This window comes from Mesoplodon densirostris, chromosome 12 (genome assembly GCF_025265405.1).
Source record: "Mesoplodon densirostris isolate mMesDen1 chromosome 12, mMesDen1 primary haplotype, whole genome shotgun sequence".
Classification (NCBI taxonomy): domain Eukaryota; kingdom Metazoa; phylum Chordata; class Mammalia; order Artiodactyla; family Ziphiidae; genus Mesoplodon; species Mesoplodon densirostris.
This window is the reverse complement of record NC_082672.1, coordinates 9,275,736-9,296,978: the sequence shown is the minus strand read 5'-3', so window position 1 is coordinate 9,296,978 and position 21,243 is coordinate 9,275,736. Positions and strand designations below refer to the sequence as shown.

General features: G+C 44.4%; 1 protein-coding gene across 1 annotated transcript in view; it reads left to right on the top strand.

The window, feature by feature from the left end:
• The first annotated feature begins 7,973 nt into the window (after positions 1-7,973).
• The window catches only part of SYTL3 (synaptotagmin like 3), a 77,108-nt gene continuing 63,838 nt past the window's right edge, over positions 7,974-21,243 (top strand). Inside the window, exons 1-2 of the mRNA XM_060114822.1 lie at positions 7,974-8,393; positions 10,357-10,575. Coding sequence (XP_059970805.1) covers positions 8,284-8,393; positions 10,357-10,575 — 329 coding nt within the window. The 5' untranslated portion in view covers positions 7,974-8,283. The remainder of the gene's footprint in view (positions 8,394-10,356; positions 10,576-21,243) is intronic.

Genomic DNA, 21,243 nt, shown 5'->3' with positions numbered 1-21,243 from the left:
CCAATGAAATCAACGCTGTGAATCAATGCACTAATCACCACGACCAAACTGCGTTTCTCTGGATGCAAAGTTCCACTGGGACACAGCATGACTGGCTACCGACAAGATGGAAGTACGCGGCCTGAAGCACTGTGCTGGGCTCAGGAGGGGCCCCTGCTGTCCCAGTCCCTCTCGGTCCCAGAGAAATGGCTTGAGTCCTGCTTTGGGGCCCTCTTGACGGGGAAGATGGGAGCACAGAGGACGAGTTCTGGGTGCTGCTTGCTTTGTTCCAGCTCTGGCTCTAGGGCTGTACCCAGATGATTCCAGAATTGGGGTTTGACCCCAGGTTGTCCGACACCCAAACCCGTGCTGAGATGGGATGGTTTGCTGTGCAGTGCTTCTCCAAGTGGCTCTGGGAGACTTGTTCCTTCCAAGTGGTGCTTTGGTGTAGGTTTTATTTATTTTTTAATTGGTAGATAAAATTAGACTGGTAGATGGGATACTGTAAAACAAAGGCAGTCACCGTTTCAAGTTTACAAAAATGCAATTGAGAAAGGAGGTTGGGGGCTAGACTCAGCTCCATGTGGGTGAGGACAGAGCCCGATTCCAGTTCTTGAGACAAAAACACAATTTAAGAATTTGTTGGGTGCGTGAGAGAGTGACTAAATATCATCATAGAAAAACCGGATCTGGGAGATTTCATTATTCAAGCTATGAGATTGAAAATTTCTGCATGAGATCATTAAAATAAAATACTTTTTAGTATGCTTCACAAGTCTGACATGACTCAGATTTCCCGATGCTCTCCAGATTTCTGGAGCCTAGAGCTTTCTGAGGTGAGTGTTGCTCACTCACCTGACTATCCTCCCTTCCGGCTCTACTCGAACTCACGCTTCCTGCTTTGGCAAGCAAACCCGCATGTTACAATATTCACTGGGTTTCTCAACCGCAGCGAAACATTAAGGACCTGTTTGCTGGGTGATGAGGGGTCACTAAAAACCCATGTCACCACTAGAAGGGCACTTGAATCAGACAGAAAGAAGTCCGAGTCATGATAGAGAAATACACAAAGGAAAAAGGGGTCATAATGAAGAAGCAATTAACTGTGCTTGTAAATAAGGAGAAAGTTCCTGAATTAGTTAGCAATTAATCTGGACCTTGAAAGATTAATAATAATAGTGATGATGGTACTATTTCTACTACCACAGTTAACATTTGTCAGCGGCTTATTATATGCTCACCACTGTGATCTAAGTACTTTACGGGTATCAACACATTTAATCCTCAAAGTAACTCTAAGGGGGTTTCCCTGGTGGCGCAGTGGTTGAGAGTCCGCCTGCCGATGCAGGGGACACGGGTTCGTGCCCCGGTCCGGGAGGATCCCACATGACGCGGAGCGGCTGGGCCCGTGAGCCATGGCCGCTGAGCCTGCGCGTCCGGAGCCTGTGCTCCGCAACGGGAGAGGCCACAACGGTGAGAGGCCCGCGTACCGCAAAAAAAAAAAAAAAAAAAAAGCAACTCTAGGAAGTGGGTGTTGTCATTCTCGCTACTTTATGGGCAAGGAAATTAAATCCCAAGGGACTTAGGTAACTTGCCCAGCATCTCAGTAGTCAGTCAGGGGCAGACCAGAGCTACTCACCCAGTCAGGCTCCAAATCCTGCTTTGCGGACTGTTCCCCTCACTGCCTCTGAGTGAATTAGCTTTTGGTGGGGAGAGGCCAGAGCAGGAGGGGATGCACGGAAAAAGAGAAGCGCACGGTGTGTTCAGGGAGCACTCTCGAGCGTGTTTAATGTGGGAGCGTTGCAGCGTTTTGTGGGAATTAAGGATGGAGGAGCGGGGAGGAGGCCAGACCAGCGCGGGTGAGAAAGGCCGTTTCGTAGTTTAGAATTCGTCTGTAGGCGGTGGAGAGCCTGGGCTCCTTCCCTGGGGGAGGAGTGACGTGTTCCCACCTCATTCTTGCTCAGTGGACTGTCCCCCACCTTAGAGCTGTTCCTGTCCTTCCTCAGACCAACTCCTTTTCTCCTCCCAGGCTCAGCTGTGAAGATCTTCCTGTTCTCTCTGGTCACCAGTCTCCCTCTTACTCACCATCCATTCAGGGCTGTCACTACTGTTCCCACTGGTCGGCTGCAGGCTACTGGACACAGCCAGTTGTTCCTGTTGCCCACTTTGTGTTACAGATGCCATGCTCACACCTCGCTCCCTCATCCCAGACAGTAGTACACAGCATAGGGCAAGGAACACGCCAACTGATTTTAATAGATTTCATAGAATTCTTTTGCAATCTCCATTTTTTGACTCAAAGACATCAGAGAGATCAAAGCATCCAACAGAGAAGTCTATTTGTTTTATCCCTGTTTTGAAGAATATGAAAAATAATCCAGGGTGGCTTCTAGTTTCCTGCTAGCGTCGGTGACCAGAAATGGAATCTACTGTAAAGATGGACCTTAGCTTGCTAAGGCCGCCAGGTGGATGGAATTCTCTCTTACTTTCTTGGTATTTACCATGGGCCATGCTGCTTGCTAATTAACTCCATCTGCCACCCTAGAAACCCCTCTTGACTAGGAAAAAGTTCACTAAAAATAAATAAATAAATAGTTTAAAAAAATAAGTAAATCATTGCCATAAGTCTAGGGCACCTTGTCTTGGATAAAGAGACTATAGGCGAAGATTAGTTTTAGCGAATTGGGTTTGAGTGATTTGAAAGGAGGATTACAGAGTAAAATCTCCAATTTGGCTGTTGATATAAAACTTAGAGGAATTCAAATGCCAGCCTACCAGGGATGAAGTGAAGAAAGAACTCCAGGTTCTGTTCAAGAGGATTGAAAAGATGCCGTTGAAATAATTTGGCTGATTGCTGTTGAAAGAGAAACTCTGAGCTCTCAGTTAGAACCTGGAAATCAGACCTGGAATTGCATAAGCAAATTTACAATCAAACTAAAACCCCAACACAACTTAAAACAATAAAAGCAACTGACCAATCCTCTAACTTCCCCACGCCATTCTCCTAAAACCCAATAATATGTTGAAAAATGAACAAGAGAATGATATACACAGTTTAATTTGTAAGTGACCTGAGAAATCATTGGATTCTCTAGTTCAGTGGTTCGTAAACCCCAAGGACCCAATGCTCACCCTTTATAGGGAATATTTTGTAGTTCACCTTTTGCTGTCTGGAGTTGGAATTCATGTATAATTTACCTACACCAATAACAACAACAACAATAATACGTCATTACTGTAATAAAAGGAGAAAGAAAGGGGCAGTAAATTATAAGAATATAATGTGTACGCATATATGTAAACTACATCAGAAGACACAGTGAAGTTGTCAAATGTTCGCATACATAGAATCACATTGACTAGAACATCTACAAATGCAGACCATTACCAGTATTATGGCATTAGTGATTCAAATACTACAAGCCATGCTGCCCTTGGTGATGCAACTCTCTGAAATGATAAACAATTTTTGTTAAAGTTCTAAATGAAACCAAGTACAGTCTTTCTTCAATTTACACAATAGTTGCATTCTGGAAAACTCAGAGTATGTGAAAACCCTGCAAAATATACTTTGTGTTTCTATGAGTTAAAATCTATTATCAGAAAATTATACTTTTTTCTTAGTTGAATTATCTGGTAAGATAGCCAAAATTTGTATGGCAAGGTAACTCTTTGTCATTGTGACAACCAAAAGCACCCCACAAATATCTAGAGGGAAGCATGGTACTGCCCCTACTGAAAAATCCTGAACAAATCCAAATAAGATGAAGCACCTGTGGCTCAAATGTGTGGAATGTCTAAGCCACCAAGCCAGTTGGGACACTAGGAGGACACTGGTAACCAAAGAGAAAACATCCTCCTAAGTTTCTGTTAAATCTTGAAACGAATGATCCTGGGGTGATGCTCTATGCAGTACTGATTGCATCAGTTCAAAAAGTCACCCTTGTGTAGAGAGGATCTGGACACAGATCCTCTAAGTTAAAGAAAAAAAGTACATTTCAAAACAATAAGAGGGACTTCCCTGGTGGCTCAGTGGTTAAGAATCCGCCTGCCAATGCAGGGGACACGGGTTTGATCCCTGGTCTGGGAAGATCCCACGTGCCGCGGAGCAACTAAGCCCGTGCGCCACAACTACTGAGCCTGCGCTCTAGAGCCCACGAGCCACAACAACTGAGCCCACGTGCCGCAACTACTGAAGCCCGCGCGCCTAGAGTTGGTGCTCCGCAACAAGAGAAGCCTGCACAATGAGGAGCCCGCACACCGCCCCCAAGATTAACCCCTGCTCACCGCAGCTAGAGAAAGCCCGCGTGCAGCAAGAAAGACCCAACGCAGCCAAAAATTAATTAATTAATTAATTAAAATTTTAAAACCTAAAAAAAAAAAAAAGAAGGATTTACTCATAGTAGTTATCAACCACGTGCTTGGATGACTGAAGGTTTATAGAAGCCAGAGTCAAAATCTCTCAAAAGTCGAGAATAAAAACTCAGAGAGAGAAACACGGCACACCCATACCTAGGAGAAAACATCCTCCTAGGTTTTCTGTTAAATCTTGAAATGAATGATCCTGGGGTGATGCTTTATCTAAGCTTTATCCCTGTATCAACTTGGAACACCAGAAAGCACCATGTTTTGGTGAGTATTTGAAAGGCTTTCAATGAACTATAATTTGGTGCTCCATCCTTAGTTAATTTGAAATCAATATAATGATGATACATGAAGCACAGTTTTGCATCTTCTGCCAAACCACTGCTCAGATAGTTGGTTGCCTTTTTGGTCCGTGCCCTTTACACCTTGAGAATGCCCTTGTTTTCTTTCGGTTTATCAGAACTATAAACACCACTTTGATTTTGGGTTTTGTTTCGTTCTGTTTTGTTTTGCCTTGGTTACTAGGAAGGTCAGAGATACAGCTAATGCTCAAGTACAGTGACTGTTTCACTGCAGGTTCCTGGTAGAAATTGTCTGCCTCTTTTCATTCTGGCTGCGGTTTCTCTGACTTTAATCGTCCTTTCTGTGCTTTTATTGTGAGCTACATCATATTCTTGTGAGAAGTAGGATAGAGTATAAATTACCAGTCATTAATCCTGTACCCTAAGCACCTGAACAGTGCCTGGCACTTGGGTGCTTTATCAACATTTACTGAATGAATGGATGATGGACGGATGCTGGAAATGAACTCAATTTCACTTTTCTGTAAATAGCAGTGGATGGCCACTAGGGGGAGGAAGAGCGCCCGCTCCTCCCCGCAGAGGGCTCTCTGAGGCCACAGGCATGCTTTTGGTAGAGAACAGTAGTGTTTTTAAATAACCGAATCCTGAATTTCTGGAATGGGTAAGGCCTTTCCCCCTGAAGGAGTGAACACTGAGTGCTCCAGGAGCACTCTCTTCCAGCCCAGGGCTGCACTGCTTCTGCTAGACAGCAACGTCCAAAGGCCACATGGAGAGAAAGCTCAGTGTACAGATCACATGTTTTGAGCCAAGTGCAAAAATCTTCATTTAAAACACTTGAGGGGGGCGCAGTGGTTGAGAGTCCGCCTGCCGATGCAGGGGACACGGGTTCGTGCCCCGGTCTGGGAGGATCCCACATGCCGCGGAGTGGCTGGGCCCGTGAGCCATGGCCGCTGAGCCTGCGCGTCCGGAGCCTGTGCTCCACAACGGGAGAGGCCACAACAGCGAGAGGCCCGCGTACCGCAAAATAAATAAATAAATAAATAATAAAACACTTGGGCTTCCCTGGTGGCGCAGTGGTTGGGAGTCTGCCTGCTGGTACAGGGGACGCAGGTTCGAGCCCTGGTCTGGGAAGATCCCACGTGCCGCGGAGCAACTAGGCCCGTGAGCCACAACTGCTGAGCCTGCGCATCTGGAGCCTGTGCTCCGCAACAAGAGAGGCCACGATAGTGAGAGGCCCGAGCACCGCGATGAAGAGTGGCCCCCGCTTGCCACAACAGGAGAAAGCCCTCGCGCGGAGGCGAGGACCCAACACAGCAAAAATAAATGGATTGATTGATGAGCTCCTACCCCTAACATCTTAAAAAAATAAATAAAATAAAATAAAATAAAACACTTGAGAATCAGACAATCAGGATAGTACTTGGCCTAGTAGTATGGTTAATAGGTTAGAACTAAGAAAAAAGCAGGAAGAACCGAGGGCATGTTTAGAAGAAGTAGGCTCATGACGTTGGTGACACGGTGGCTAGTTTACACTTTACCACTTACCACTTGATTACACGCTGTTTCCCAGCACTTTCCTCTTTCCCAGAGACTCAGAGCCTTGGGGAGCTCCATCTATTCATCTGGAAACGCGGGCCCAAGGAGGTATGTGGCTTTAACTCTGGTGGGGCTCGAGCCCCAAGTCCTTGTCCCTGTCATTTTCCCACCGTCTACATAGGACACCTTTTGGGAGCAGGCACTTGGGAATGCTTGGCTGGAGACCAGAGGCCAGGAGCGTCCCCTTGCAGCCCTGGGCTTTCCTACTTCTCATGCAACCTCTGCAGTTTGGGTGGGCCACGTATTTTAACTTTATCCTACAATAGAGAAACTGACAGAGAATCCCTTAAGCCAGGGGTCCTTAGCCTGTAGGTCCATGACCTTGGACATGAAAAAATTTTACATCATTGTTTTCATTAACCCGTAACTAAAATTTAGCATTTCCTGCAATTATGAGTATAGGCATTGAACCACAGTAGAACTAGCAGGACTGGTAACTGCCACAAATAGAAATCACAGATATTTTTGTGCCACATTGTGTGTTGCAGATATCTGAAAACATTGTTTACAATCATCACTACTCTGAAATTACAGTCGTTAGATCACTGCTAGATTTCATGCATTAATGGACTCATATATTACTATGTTATAATCTTTAAAAATTTCAGTATAATCGATTTCCTTTGTAATAATGTATTTTATTTTATGCACTTAAATACAGAAGCTTCACCAGATGACCAAAGATTAAGAATCTCTGCTTAAAGAAATGATTCCTTGGGGTTCTATTAACTTCTCATTCATTGATTTGCTATGAATCATAAATTAATATAATGTGAATTTCTGTTGCAGCCGAACAAAGGGAGTTTAGCTTCTAAAGAATTGAAAGGAAGTCTTATTACTAAGGAATTCATGTAGATTTGATAACAAAATGGCCTTATAGAAAGTACATCAATTAGATCTGCATTTTCTGCTTTTCATTGACATGCATCTATCCAGTGCTTTATCAATTCAATGCCATCTTCTTTGTTGGGGGGAAGAACAGATTGAAGGTGATGTGTGTCCAACGTCACTGATGGCAAAAGAAAGTAGGAAGAATGTATGCAGAACCTGGCAACTAGCATTAACCAGAAACAAGACCCCAGGCATAAGGCAGTCACTGAAGACCATTAAAGACCATAAATAATGGGTAGATTGAGGTTGTGGTGATATCCCTTTATACATCCTTAATTGATTAAACATTTTTTTTGAGTTTTGAAGTTAACTGTAAAAATTACAGTTAGCAGTTGAGAACGTGGTTGTTCTAATGTATTTTCAATTAGGATGATGTACGTTAAATATAGACCTATATGCCTCTAATCACTCAAGATACAGAAGTCATATTAGAAAAATTCAAGTGTGTAAGTTTGAGGCTTTTAGAAACATGAGAAGGCCAATTTAATAAAATGTAAAATCTTACGTTATCCTCATGGCAGAAAAGGCAAAGATCTGTCTGTGTAGAGCATTTTGTCTTTTCTGGACTAATGCTGCAGTATAGGTACATCAGCCAGGAAAAATGATGCCATTTTTATTGTCTTTTCTACAGGTATTGAACTGGCTGGGCTTTTAACCATCATTACTGCTACCTGTAAACATATGAAGGGGAAGTTTAACTTCTATAGTCGTTGATACGCTTCTTACTGCTCTTCGTAAATTCCCTCAGATTGGGGATTACTTCTGCTTTGCAGAAATTATCTGCAGGGAGCCCTGCATAATTTATAACAATCTCTGGCAAAACCTCAGAAAAAAGATATGCTTTTGACTTAGCCGGATGTCAGAGGCTGTGGCAGGACCCAGGGAAAAGGCTCCCCAGGTGGCATGAGGCCCTGGGAGCGACCATCCCAACCGAGGGACGGCCTCTTGGAACTTCCTTCTCCTGAGGAGTGTGACACAGTTAAAAAGGAAGGAAAAAGAGGGCCACGAGCAACACAGCTGCCAATGAAATAGGAGAGGGGTAGCTTTCAAAAGCACGCGGGGCTCTCACTGGACGCTCTGAGCTCATCCACGGGACAGGAGCGCAAGGCCATGGAGTAGAACCTCAGCGTGGGCCTAAGAAGAGACAGAAATGGCCCAAGAAGTCAGCCTGAAGTCCCTCCGGGAATCAGAGCGCGAGGCGATCCTCCAGGTCCTGTACCGGGACCGGGAGGTGCAAAACATCGAGGAGGAAAGGAGACGGTATGCTGTCATTTAGTGGGTGGATTCTTTCTTTTTTTTTTTTTTTTGGCTTTTTCTGCTTGGAGGCTGCTTCTACCTGGCGTATTGCTGCTTGCTTCCTGCTCAGCTTCTTGCTGACAAGAGTGGAAATGAAGGGCTATAGGGGGAAGACTGCCTTTTGTTTTTCCTTTAAACTAATGATAAGTTTGCTGTCTGTCAGCTTGTCCATTTGCCTACTTGGCAGGAATAATTCAAGGGAAGCTTTCAGGCTTCTCACACGCCCTTCAAGGGAAAGACCTCCGGCTAAGGGTTTTCCTAAATTATTTTTGGTGGTAACTGAAGGCACAAAGAAAGCAGCTTAGAAATAGCAGATCTACTGGAATCCATTCCTGTACTTTTCTTTGCTCTCTTTTGCTTCCCAGCCGGCTTTGAGGGAAGGGGGAACCTGCCCAGCCCGCTCTCCGACTGAGCTGTCAACAGACAGCCTCTTTCCTCTCTCTGAGCTCCGCGGGCTGTTGGACATTAAGTTTAACACTTAACAAAGCAGGGCCGGGCGGTGTCCGTGGTTAGCTGTCAAGATCCATCTTTAATATGGTGATGTTTTGTTTATCGATCGATGTTTATGGAGAGTGTGAGGTCTAGAGATTAAGTAAATGGAATGGGCTTTTTGGTTTTGCTTTGTTTTTAATGGCAGAACTCCTTCAGAGTCTGCCGAGAAAAATAAACATATAAAATAAAACTTTGGACCACCAAATGTCTGAGGAAGGAGCGAAAATGTCTGGTTAACTAGAAGGTACAATGTTCTTTTTCTACCCTCCCGTTATCCCAAAGCTCTCTAAGTGTACTTATACTTTCTTCCACTAAAAAAATACACTGAACAAAATGGATTTTTCTTTGATGATTCAAGATCTTTCGGTGATTTAGAAGCATCGTTTTGAATATCAACAAAGTAACATGGCTACCGTGGTAAAAGGTTTTGTTACAAAGGGTACTGATTCTAGAGCAAATCCTGAAAGTTGGATATAAGCTTGTTTCTTGGGGTTAGCTTCTCTCTTCTAAAAGTAAGTAACAGTAGGGCTTCCCTGGTGGCGCAGTTAAGAATCCGCCTGCCAACGCAGGGGACACGGGTTCAATCCCTGGTCCGGGAAGATCCCACATGCCGCGGAGCGGCTGGGCCCGTGAGCCATGGCCACTGAGCCTGCGCGTCCGGAGCCTGTGCTTCAAAACGGGAGAGGCCACAACAGTGAGAGGCCCGCGTACCACACACACACACACACACACACACACACACACACACACAAATAATAATAATAATAATAAAAGTAAGTAACAGAGACATTTCATAAAAGAGTATTCTGGCTAATGATACCTTCTGGGGTCCAATGTATAATGTCCCTTTGCACTAGGGCTCACTTCATTGTACAGCAGAAACTAACACAATATTGTAAAGGAATTTTACTCCAATAAAAAAAAATGTTTTTAAAATTTATTCCATTAAAAAAAAAGCATAGCATCAGTTAAATAACTTTATTGGGGGAACTTAAGACAATAGCAGGCATGTACACTGTATATTTATAGATCATTCCCTGCCTTGCATTTTAGAATTGATGCCATTTTCTGCATTTTTCCTCTTCTTTCACTGTTCTTGCTTGCTATTATAATGCCCTTTGGGCACAGAGGGATGAACCTAGAGCAAAATCAGCAGCTAACTCCTCCGTGCCAGCAATAGTGTTTATGCTTTGCCGTTTAATCCTCACAGCAACCCTGGGAGGTAAGGCTTGCACAGCCGAGAAAACCTCTGAGCCTCTGAGACGTCGCAAGAGATCCTGGTTCACACAGCCGTGTTGGAACCCGGGGGTGCTGGATGCCAATGCCCCTTCTTTCTCGCCATGGCTGGTGCTGTTGGGGTCCTTGCCACGTAGGAATTTGGCTGGCATCTGTCCTTCCACTCACTCGCTTCTTATCATTTAACTCTGGGCCACAGGAAACTGAAGACACACCTGCAGCATCTCAGGTGGAAAGGCTCGAAGAGCGGGAGCCAGGAATACCAAGAGAAGTCCTGTGCCCGCTGCCAGCAGGCCCTGGGGCTCCTGCTGAACCGGGGGGCCGTGTGCCAGGGCTGCAGCCACCGCGTGTGTGCCAAGTGCCGCGTGTTCCTGAGGACAACCCGCGCCTGGAAGTGCACCGTGTGCTTTGAGTACAGGTGAGGATGGGGGGTGGGTGAGGATGGGCCAGGGAGCCTCAGAGATGGTCCAGGATAAACTGGTGATAAAGACAGCTGTCACTCCTCAAACTTAATCGGGAAATGTTTGCAGAGTGCTTAATATGGAGCTGCCTTTCTAGAAGTGGAAGTTATTGTAATCCAAAAATGTGTTTTGTTATATGAAAAAAGTGTTTTGTTTTTTTTTTAATTTACAGAAGTTTGTTTGTAATGGCTGAGGGTCAGTTAAGGTAGGAGTTAAGATTCCTGTCAATTTCTTAACTGTTTCATTTTGTTAGTTTTCTTAGAGCTTAATTTATCTCTGAGGAAAAGTGGAGTGAATTGTAACATAGAGAATATTAGAGTGTCCTGTGCAGCTTTATTAAGGCCTTTTTGAAGGAGGCAAGCTGACCTGTATTGGATGCTCTACTAAAGAAATGGGTATGCTTTCTATTAGTGATAGCGTGAATCTACATTTATTCTAATCTTTTGATGTTGTGAGGTTTTAAAATATTTTAAACATGGAATCAGCATTTTTGAATTACCAGTTTTGAAAATGATAAAGAACATCTGTGGCTTGATCTCACACCGTTCGAAGCACGGATGGGCTGGTCGTCAATTCCTTGGAAACACGGGGAGTGTTTCTGCCTCTTGTGGGGTAGTGTGCACAAGGACATCACAGAACTTATGAGAGGTAGATATGTTCGTCTGGTGGGAATCTAGGAGAGGAAGCAGGACTGAGATTTGAAAACAACTTGTCAATGTTGCTGTAGATGCGTGAGTGCCCCGGGGGACTAAGACTGTGAGAGGTGCTTACACAGTGTGGGCACAGCAACTGGGTTTTCTCTCCCGCTAAATCGGAGGATTGTGTCTGTGGGCATCCTGATACTAATCTCCTTAAATTTCCCATCCCTTTGCAAGGCTTAATGTATTTCAGTCAGTCATTCGAAGGCCGGTTGTTCAACCAGATTTCCTTGTTCCTAAGCTCCCCCTCTCTGAAGCAGCACGCCAGGTCACTCCCACGTGGTCAGAGTTATCTCCACACATCTCGCATTTCCTCAGTTTGTGAAGCCAATGCCCTGCAGGCTTTTCTCAGCTTGAGAGGGAAAGACCAAGATTTACTGTGAGCCGCCTGGCCGCCCTTGTGCTCAAGCAGGTCTGGGCTCTTGAGAGAGGAGGAAATGTCCTAAGATCTCCAGTCAACCATATATATTTGGTTGATAAACACTAATGATAAACACTGCGTCGTAAGGTATTAAATTCTTCAGCACTTTTTCTTCATCTAGTGGTTAACTATAAGCCACAGGGTTATAGGAGAGGGGCTGAGGCAACCTCCCAGGAAGCTGGCCCTGCTGAAGTCTCTGCCCTGGAGGGCACCATACCCGGGTCATTGTAACTTCACCGCTCTAAGCTCATGAAGCGTGATTTCTGAAACCCCAGCTTCCTTATGTTGAAATAAGGATGTTTTTCAAAATATCTAAGATGACTGCCTTGCTCTGAGTGAACTGACCTAGGAAATCGTTTGGGGAGAGAGCTAAGTAATTTATAACCCAACTCCCCCCACTCCCCGCCTACTTTCTTCGAAGCTCTCTGTTCTCTCTCTCTAGTTTTGTCCACGCTGGGCTGCCTTCCAATCCTAGGGCCAAACCAAAGAAAAGGCTTGGTAAAACTTGAGGCTAGGCGATAGTCACAACCGAACTGGGACCTGGACAGGTTTTGGACCCTATCACTTTCCTCTCCCTGCTTCTTCCTCAGCCTAAGACTCATTCCTCAAGAAGTGGATTTGCTGTGGGAACAGGAGAGAAAATAGGTTTTAAAATCAAGAAAGAAGAAGCTCTAGGGTAGCAATTTTAAAAAAGCAAAAGCAACATACAGATTGCTGCAGTCAGTGCCAAGGTCCTGTGACCAGCACTGGCCTTGGGCTTGTGTTGAGGGTCCAGGAGACACCTGAGGTTTCTGCCTTCTGGGCAGGTTTTCTCCTGAGGACCGCAGGAGCTCAGAGGACGGAGAGGCGAGGGAGGGCTGAACTGGCTCAAGGTGACTTCCCAGAGCACCCAGGTGGGAGCATTTCTGGAAGCGGGTCGGGATTAGAGAGGGAGACAGACATTGTCAGGGAGAGGGAACATCGTGGGCATGAGTGTGGACCACTCACCACGTGGGAGGCTGTGTTAAGCATTTCTTGACACCAAATGTTTTATTTAAATCTTCAAACAATCTTACGTGACAGCTACCACCATTATCTCAATTTTATAGGGGAAGGAACGGAGGCTTAGAGACACAAGGGAGCCCGAGGCCATGCGGTCAGTAAGCCTAGAACCAGGTCTCCAGAGTCCCGTCTCTTCTTTTTGTTTTAAATTTAAATCACTGTGAGTGATCCAAAATTCTTTTTAATGGTAAAAATGAACACATACAAGTACGTAGAATATTACAGAGCCCGTAACAATGTGATGTGGTGCTCTGTTAACACAGAGATGCATACCAGCTGTTGTGAGTTTCAAGGGCAGCTTATCAAACCTTGTGGTACACTTTTCTTTCATTTTCAAAAAGATACATAAGCAAAATTATCTGGAAGAATATATATCAAAGAAATGATTCTCTTTCTCTCTCTTTTTAAATTTCTAAGGTCCTTGTTGTTTTATCTCTTTTATATTTAGTAGTGTATATCTGTTCATCCCAAACTCCTAATTTATCCCATCCCTTCTTGATCTCCTCCCTCTCCTGCCTTCTGGGAGACTTGCCCGGAGGGACGGGGTCTTAAAAGCCACTCGGAAGACTTTGGATTGGAGGCTGTAGGAAATGGGGTATGAGCATACGCACTTTGCCAGAAGAAAGCCAGGTGAAAGTCTGCCTGCATCCTGCAGGACAGACTCAGGAGGGGAAGATGAAGGTGAATGAAGCAGGTGAAAGTCTTTTCAGTGAACAAGGTGTGAAGGGATGAGGCTGGCGCCAATAGAGAAGGGGAATGTGAGGGACCGTTCAACAAAGGGGTGATGGAACTTGGTCATAGGGGATGAAAGAGGGAAAAGTGAAAAAAGTTCTGAGGACTAGCAAAACTGATAGCTCTTCATGCTTAACTGGAAGAACAAAAGGAAATAGAGAGTAAAAGAGAAGCAACAGAAAGAACTAGGTAAACAAAGGCAAGTGGGAAAGGACTTAGAAGGGAAGGTTGGTTGAAAGTTGCGTCCAGTGATGGGGGCCATGTGTTATCCTTAGCAGGAGCCATCAGAAGAGGGGTGACTTGGGAGAAGGAAAGAAGTCAGATTCCTAGAATTTGGAAAATGTAATCTTTCAAATTTCAGACTGATACGCCCAGTATTTTCATAATCCCATGTTTCAGTAACATACCGAATCACCCCTTTATATCCACAAGGCAAATAACTAATGTATGAGAATGGAATAATTCCAAATCATTATTGTAAATCCTTCTGCTCTTCAAGTGAGTAAAAGGTATAACTCTATAAAAGATTGAAAAGAAATTGAATGCCAGGTATGGTTTAACAGATTTGGCCAAGGAAGGATTTTAGCTTGGTGCCAAGGTTAAAGTGACATTTTTCTACTGCTTCTCTTTGTTTCAGAACTTGATTTCTTCTTTTTTCTAATCTGATTTTTAGCATTGTCGATAGGAACTATGTTAATTCGTTTCACATGAAAAAGTACATAGACAAGTTAAATATACTGAGTAAAATATGTCACATAGCTGTACATTTATAAATTTTCAAGAGGTTAGCCATAAATTTTCAAAAGGTTAGCCACTAAGATTAATTTCACAGAGAAAAAGCCTTTTGTTCTTTGAAATACAGTTTTTTTCTTCTTAGTTCTGACTTGGAGATAGCATCTGTTTTAGTTCTCACAAGAACGCTTGGCTGTTTCACATGGTATAGGTACACTGCTTCTGTGGGAACAGGATAGGTGATAATTACTAAAGGATCATGATATTCTTTTTATCCATTGGCCAAATGAGAGCAAGGATTACTTAACAGCCTTTGAAGCCTTATGTTACCAAACGTATAGTTAAAAAGTGGAAATTTATGGGGTACGTTTTGAAAAAGTTTATTTTTGAAAAGCTTATTTTGTGCTTACTGAAGGGAATGTTTTCACAGTAGTTTGAGTATCATTTTTATTGTTGCTGTTGAAGTTGAACATTCTTCTGTGGTCAGCACTTGATTAGTCATGGCAGGTGTTGCTTTTAAAGCCTTTTTGAGATGAGTAAGCTTTCCATACCCTTGAGTTCATACTCGAAGTTGTCAGCTCACTCAGTTCAGCTGAAACTTTTCGCCCTGCAGGAAGGTCAGTGCCAGGAGGCCATTTTCCCAGTCAGGCACTCAGCGTGGTGGTGAAGTGCTGCCTTGGTTAAAACTCTGGGCTGAAATGTAGGCGAGAGTTAAGGATCCTGGAGACGTCAGGACACCAGACAGGCTGTACGTCCTTTCCAGTCATGTGTTCACAGGAATTTCTACCATAACAGGCCCATGTCCATAGATCAGACCAAGAGTGCACTCTAGTGCCAAATAGGAGTCATGGGTGGATTTACTGATTTTAGATGATTCCACTGCTGCACTGTTTCATGAATGCAGGTATCTTTGAGACCATGATTTCCCAGTTTGCAGGTCCTTTAGTTTGATTCATTTTCAGTGAACTGAAGTGTCTCTTCAACGATTTTTCTTCCTAGAAGAGCATGTGGGTGGCATGTGTCCTAAGCCATTGCCTATCTGAGGATGCCTTCGGTAGCCTTTTCTCATGAGTAAGGACTTCACTGGCTTTTAAATCTCAAGTCCCAACTTTTCATCTCAAAGTTCAGTTAATGTGTTATCGTTGTCTTTTGGAATTTAATGTGGCAGAGACATTGGAGACTAGCTTTATTTTTATTTCTTTACTGATCATCTGGATTTTATGTACTAGAAGCATATTGGTTTTTTGCCGTATCCTTGTAATTAAAAACAGTTTCCAGTACATGCCTGGGTCTGAGTCTCTCCACATTGATTTTTATGGAATAAGGAAAGTTCCTTTGAGCTGCCTGTCTCTTTCATTTGCTTGTTTTGTTTTTTTAAAAATTACCTTTTACTGTGGCAAAATACACATAACCTAAAATTCAGCATCTTAGCCATTGCAAGTGTGCAGTTTAGTAGCATTAAATATATTTGAAACCATGGGTAATCGTTAGTCAAATCCATTTCACCGGCCTTCACTCATCAAGGTCATCTACAAGACTTGCAGACCCTCCGTTATTGTCCTAAACAGTGAGATGTTTGCCAGAGTTGTTTTCCAGGAACTTGGAGTCAGCTGCGTCTAGTTAGAGCCGAACTGGTTAAGACTGGCCCAACCCTCCAACTGGGCATGCGCAAGCGTCCGGGTGGTGACCTTTTGACGTCAGAGGGCAGAAAACTCCATCCTCAGGTGGTGCTGAGCTCCTCCATCTTCCCACGTGCATAGAGCTGTAGCCTAGTTACTACGCAGAAGGGCGATGACCCACCTTTTTCCAATCACCTTTCCCCACGCTCCCCACGCTCCCCACGCTCAGACCGCCCAGCGTCTTTATCCTTCATCCCATAAATGCCTCGAGCCCCTTGCCCTGCAGGAGGTGGATCTGCGGTCTGTTCCCTGTCTCTGCGCTGTTTGCTGCTAACCTCAGCGTCCCAGCGTTTCGGCTTGCTGAGCGACGGGCAAACCAACTCGGCTAGGTAACTCGTTCGCGTTACTATGCGACCATCAGCACCATCCGTTTCCAGGCTTTTTCATCTTGCAAAACTGAAACTGTAACCGTTAAACATTTCTCCCTATTTCCCCCTCCCCGCCAAGCCCCTGCAGCCCCCACCCTACTTTCCGTCTCTGTGAATTTGGCTATTCTAGGTCCCTCACACAGGTGGAATCATACAGTGTTTGTCTTTTTGTGACTGGCTTATTTCACTAAGTATGCTGTTTTCCAGGTTCATTCGTGCTGTAGCATATTGCAGAATTCCTTCCTTTTTAAGGCTGCATCACATTCCTTAGCATGTATGTATCTTTTTTTTTTTTTTTTTTTGGCGGTATACGGGCCTCTCACTGTTGTGGCCTCTCCCGTTGCGGAGCACAGTCTCCGGATGCACAGGCTCAGCGGCCATGGCTCACGGGCCCAGCCGCTCCGCGGCATGTGGGATCCTCCCGGACCGGGGCACGAACCCGTGTTCTCTGCATCGGCAGGCAGACCTCCAAGCACTGCATCACCAGGGAAGCCCTGTTTGTTTGTTTTTTAATGGTAGTCGCTAATGGGTGTGAGGTGGGAGTTTGCTTATTTTTTGACTCTGTAACATTTTCTTCAGTCTGGTCTAATTATTCTGATTATTCTTCTATGCTACTTGCCCTGGCTTCTTCGGGAATAACTTAGGTTGGCCTTGTTCTCTCTCCTGCATTTGTATTATTTTCTACTTCAGTATTGAATGTCTTTTTCTCTCATGTTCTGCGACAGCACAACTGACTCAACTTTCCAGACGCCATTCTGCTCCTTCCTGTTGGTAAAACAGCTGTTCTGCGTTTGCATTGTTCGTTTTGTAAACCTTCCTTTATTCTAGTCTGTTGCCTCTTCACTTCAGCCTGGCTTTTCCTTATGTCTTTGTTTCCTTTTCATGGAGGCGGTTTTTAAATGCTTTTGGAGACAACTGCTTTCTGAAACTTTGCCTGGTTCCCGCAGTGATGCACCTTGAGTAGCTGTTCCTGGTCTGCAGGACTCTGTTTCTCCTGCCCGTGGCCTTTTGTCAAAGGCTCTGCGTTGTCTTCAGACATCCACGTTCAGGGTTTGCCAACAGAGTGCACGCTCCTTGTCTCTGTGGTCTCGTGACCTGTCGGTGGTGGTGGAGTCCCTTCTTAGATCTGTGGGGAAGACAGGGTGATGCACAACGTCTAACTCGATTTCTGTTTGAGGCTTTAACAGGTGCAGCTCTGTCCAGCTGCAGTAAATTGTTATTTCTTTCATTGACTAATTATCTGATGTAACAAACCAGGAATCACAAACTCATGGCCAGCAGGCTGCAGACAGCCCCCAGGCCTTGTTTTGTTGGCCTGCTCCATGTCTAATATTTATCATTGTAATGCCTTAAAACGGGGCATGGGTTCTGCAGCTCATGACAGTGCCCACCCCTCTCGTTTCATCCCTTAGCCACTCTCTTCATTTAGAGTGTTTGCTTGGTGCCTGAGTTTGTGATCCCTGCCCCTACACATTTAGAGGGCGTGATGCACATCATGCCTCGGTACCACCAGGGCTCCACCTATGTCGGTCCCACCTTATCCCTTCAGTTCTTAGGGTGCTCCCTGCAGGGGTGGGGATATTCATTCATCAACCCACATGTAGTCACCAGCCCCACCGTGTCCCTCGGCTGTGCTCGTGGCTGTGGATACAGCACTGAATATGACACGGCGGGGGACCTGCCTTCTCGCTGCAGTTAAGTAGAGTTATTCATGTTTTGCAGGAAGTGATGGTAGCTGCTTGGTTAAAATCGTTTCTTTATCTTCATCTTGATTCTGACTCCTGGTTACCTAGGATTTAATCATAATGATCAGTCTTTTTTCCCATAAGAACATTGAAATCAGATCAACTGAGCTAGTTGATGGAAAAAACCTCATTATTTTGCTTTGTAACTGAAAACCGCCTTAGGTATAAGATTATTTGAAGTAAAAAGAATTTTTTTTTCAATTGTATGGGTGCATAGGACCACTTTAGTTGGGAATTACCAAGTAGTTGGACAAGCCAGTACAAAGAAAGTAGGTTGATCTTAGTTTTACAATATTTGGCTGCTGCTTTTGGTGTTTTTACAGCTTGTTTGTCCGATAAGCCACCAAGGCTTTTATGGAGGCTTCCTTGCCATCAGGGCACTGGTTAGAGCACAAATCTGCCTGGGAGATGTGTGTCTTTAAGGCATTCAAAGAATCCTGGCATGCAGATAAATTTTCTACCTCTTGTTCACTGAATGGTAGAAATACATTAAGCAATTCTAGGGACATGGTGCTGACTCTTCTTGGAGCATAAAGCATGTGCTTTGGATGCGACAGCTTACCCACCTGCAGATGCTAGTAATTTGAATGCAAAGTAAAAGTGCATTCCAGCAGGCCTCTTTGGCTCACTGCTTGCAATAGAAATGAGGTCCGACTATTGAATATCTTTCTATTAGGGTCCTCCATTCATCGTATTATTGAACTTCTGCATGCTAGAATTTGCAAAGTGCCCTTCAACAGTTATTTCTCTTTTGCTAATGAAATGACAGCATTAGCAGAGTTCAAGGCTATGAACTTGGATGCTGGAACCTCCAGCAGTTTATCAAGAGCTGTCGATGTACCGCGTGCTTGGTGTTTCTAGTTACAGCGATCCTCATGCAGAGTTCATGGAAAGCCAGACATGGAACTCTAGATCTCTTGCTCTCTTCACCATCCTGGGATTTTGCTTTCTGAGATGGATTTATCAATTGATTGAAAAAGTTTTAAAGGAACAAGTCATGATTCTGTGGGAGAAATTTTAAAGCCATTAATCTGTTGCTGGGTTCAGAAAATGTTCCAAGAAGCTTTCACAGCCAAATTCTGATTGAGTCCTCGGTGAGGGGGGGGAGAAATAATCAATGTTTCCTTTGGTTACCGTGAGTCATGCTACCCTGTGTTGGCCCTAATGAGGGCAGAGACACTGCAAGATCTGCTCACCTCTGTCTTAGACAGTAACAGCCATAAATGGTCCTTCTTGTAACACTTGGGATTTGTGTGGACTGGGAGCCCTTATGAAGACCATTAGGGAATAAATGCTTATGAAACAGCTGATTCTGCAGAAGTTGTTTGTGGAGATCCAGCTCCAATCTAGTTCTCAAAGGAAATAGCCTCGAATGCAAGAAATACTTGTATGGTTTAGGCCTGTGATATTTTTATCCTTCCATTCTTCAGTCACAGATAAGCCTGAGAGGCCTGTGGGTTTGTGTTCAAATCTGTCCCTGCCAAGGAAGGTCCTGCTTGAATTTCACAAGTAATCCGTTGGGATTCAGTTAGATGATTAGATGGTAACCTTAGATGACTAGCCCTAGGAGATACTAATATTCTACTTTATCTGCTTCTCATATAGGTTCTGAAACCAGGGCTAGAAGAGGACTTTGTAATAAAATGTTGTAAAATGTAATAAAAATAAAAGGTTTATTCGGGCGTTTTCACCTTCCTCTCCTCCGTCCCCTTAGCTGTTCTTCCTTTTTCGTGATTGTGCGTCTACGGGTGTGATTACTCCTCAGTGGTGGCCTGTGTCTGGCTAGCTCAGCTGACTGTAATTTCATGGTTTGATTTGCCGCTGAATTCTTAGTTCTGATCTCTCTCAGGTCCAGGCTGAGGCCATGCCCCGCCCCCAGCACCTGTCTCATATATAAATGCTTTTGGTCCCAGGTAATGGGCTGGGGAGCATGAGAGAGTAGATGCGCTGGAAGGGTCACCACCCCCAGGAAGTGACGTTTGTTTATCAGATGGAGGCCTCCTTGTTTCCACATATGTTTTCCTCTCCTACTCTCCCCTTAGACTTTGTCCCGCTGTATAAGGATGGAGAAAGCGTCCTCAGAAATAGAGCAGTTGGGGGCTTCCCTGGTGGCGCAGTTGGTTGAGTCCGCCTGCCGATGCAGGGGACACGGGTTCGTGCCCCGGTCCGGGAAGGTCCCACATGCCGCAGAGCGGCTGGGCCCGTGAGCCATGGCCGCTGAGCCTGCGCGTCCGGAGCCTGTGCTCCGCAACGGGAGAGGCCACAACAGTGAGAGGCCCGCGCACCGCAAAAAAAAAAAAGAGCAGTTGTGGGTGTGGCACAACTGCTCTATTTCTTTTTTTCCAAAGGAGTGTGAATGCACCCCCCACCCCCCGTGAATCTCTGCGAACTTTCCCTGGGTTTTGAGCCTCTGCTTGTCTTCAAGTACCAGAGGGGAAAACTTCCGTTGAGGTGCTGAGCTCTCCTTCACGTGTTTTGTGTCGATTTAGTAGATTAGATATCTGAGTTTCTGATTTGACGGATGAAAAGTTTCCCCTGTCTTTCTAGTGATACATCACAGTTGCATGTTTTATATACCTTTGACTCTGAATGATTGTAACTGATTATCAAAATTCTGTTGCCAAAATTCATAAATGCTCTGCGTATGTTTTCCTTGTTCTGGTCCCTAAGCATTGGGAATAATCATTTGCTTACTAATCAGAGAATATAATAGCTGTTAACAAGATGAAAGGGAGAGGGAGTTGGCTGATGTCTTCTGACAACTAAAGCTCCAGAGAGAAAGATAGGATACTTAAAAAAAAAAAAAAAAAAAAAAAAGATTGCAATAGATTTGTGAATTTACTGCATTTGTAAGCATTAACTTAAAATCCATTTGAGATCATGTATAGCCTGAAAGAACCTAATGGAGAATGTATTTCAGTAAGTACTTATAGAAGAGAATTTGACTGAAGTTTTCATTTTTCTTAAATTTGCATGACCTTGGAATTGACAAGTTTTATGGCACATTATTTTAATGGTGTGAATAATTTATAGTATCTGTGTGTTTAACTTTTTATGTCCTGAAACGCTATTGGTAATTCTACCTTTCTGAGGCTCTTTGAGGTTGAGGGTGGTTTCTTTAGAAATTTGGAAACTTGGAAACTCTCAAGAGTAAAACAGGCTTTGGGATTTCAGTTTCAACTGGTGACCGTACGAAGTGCTCCCGTGCT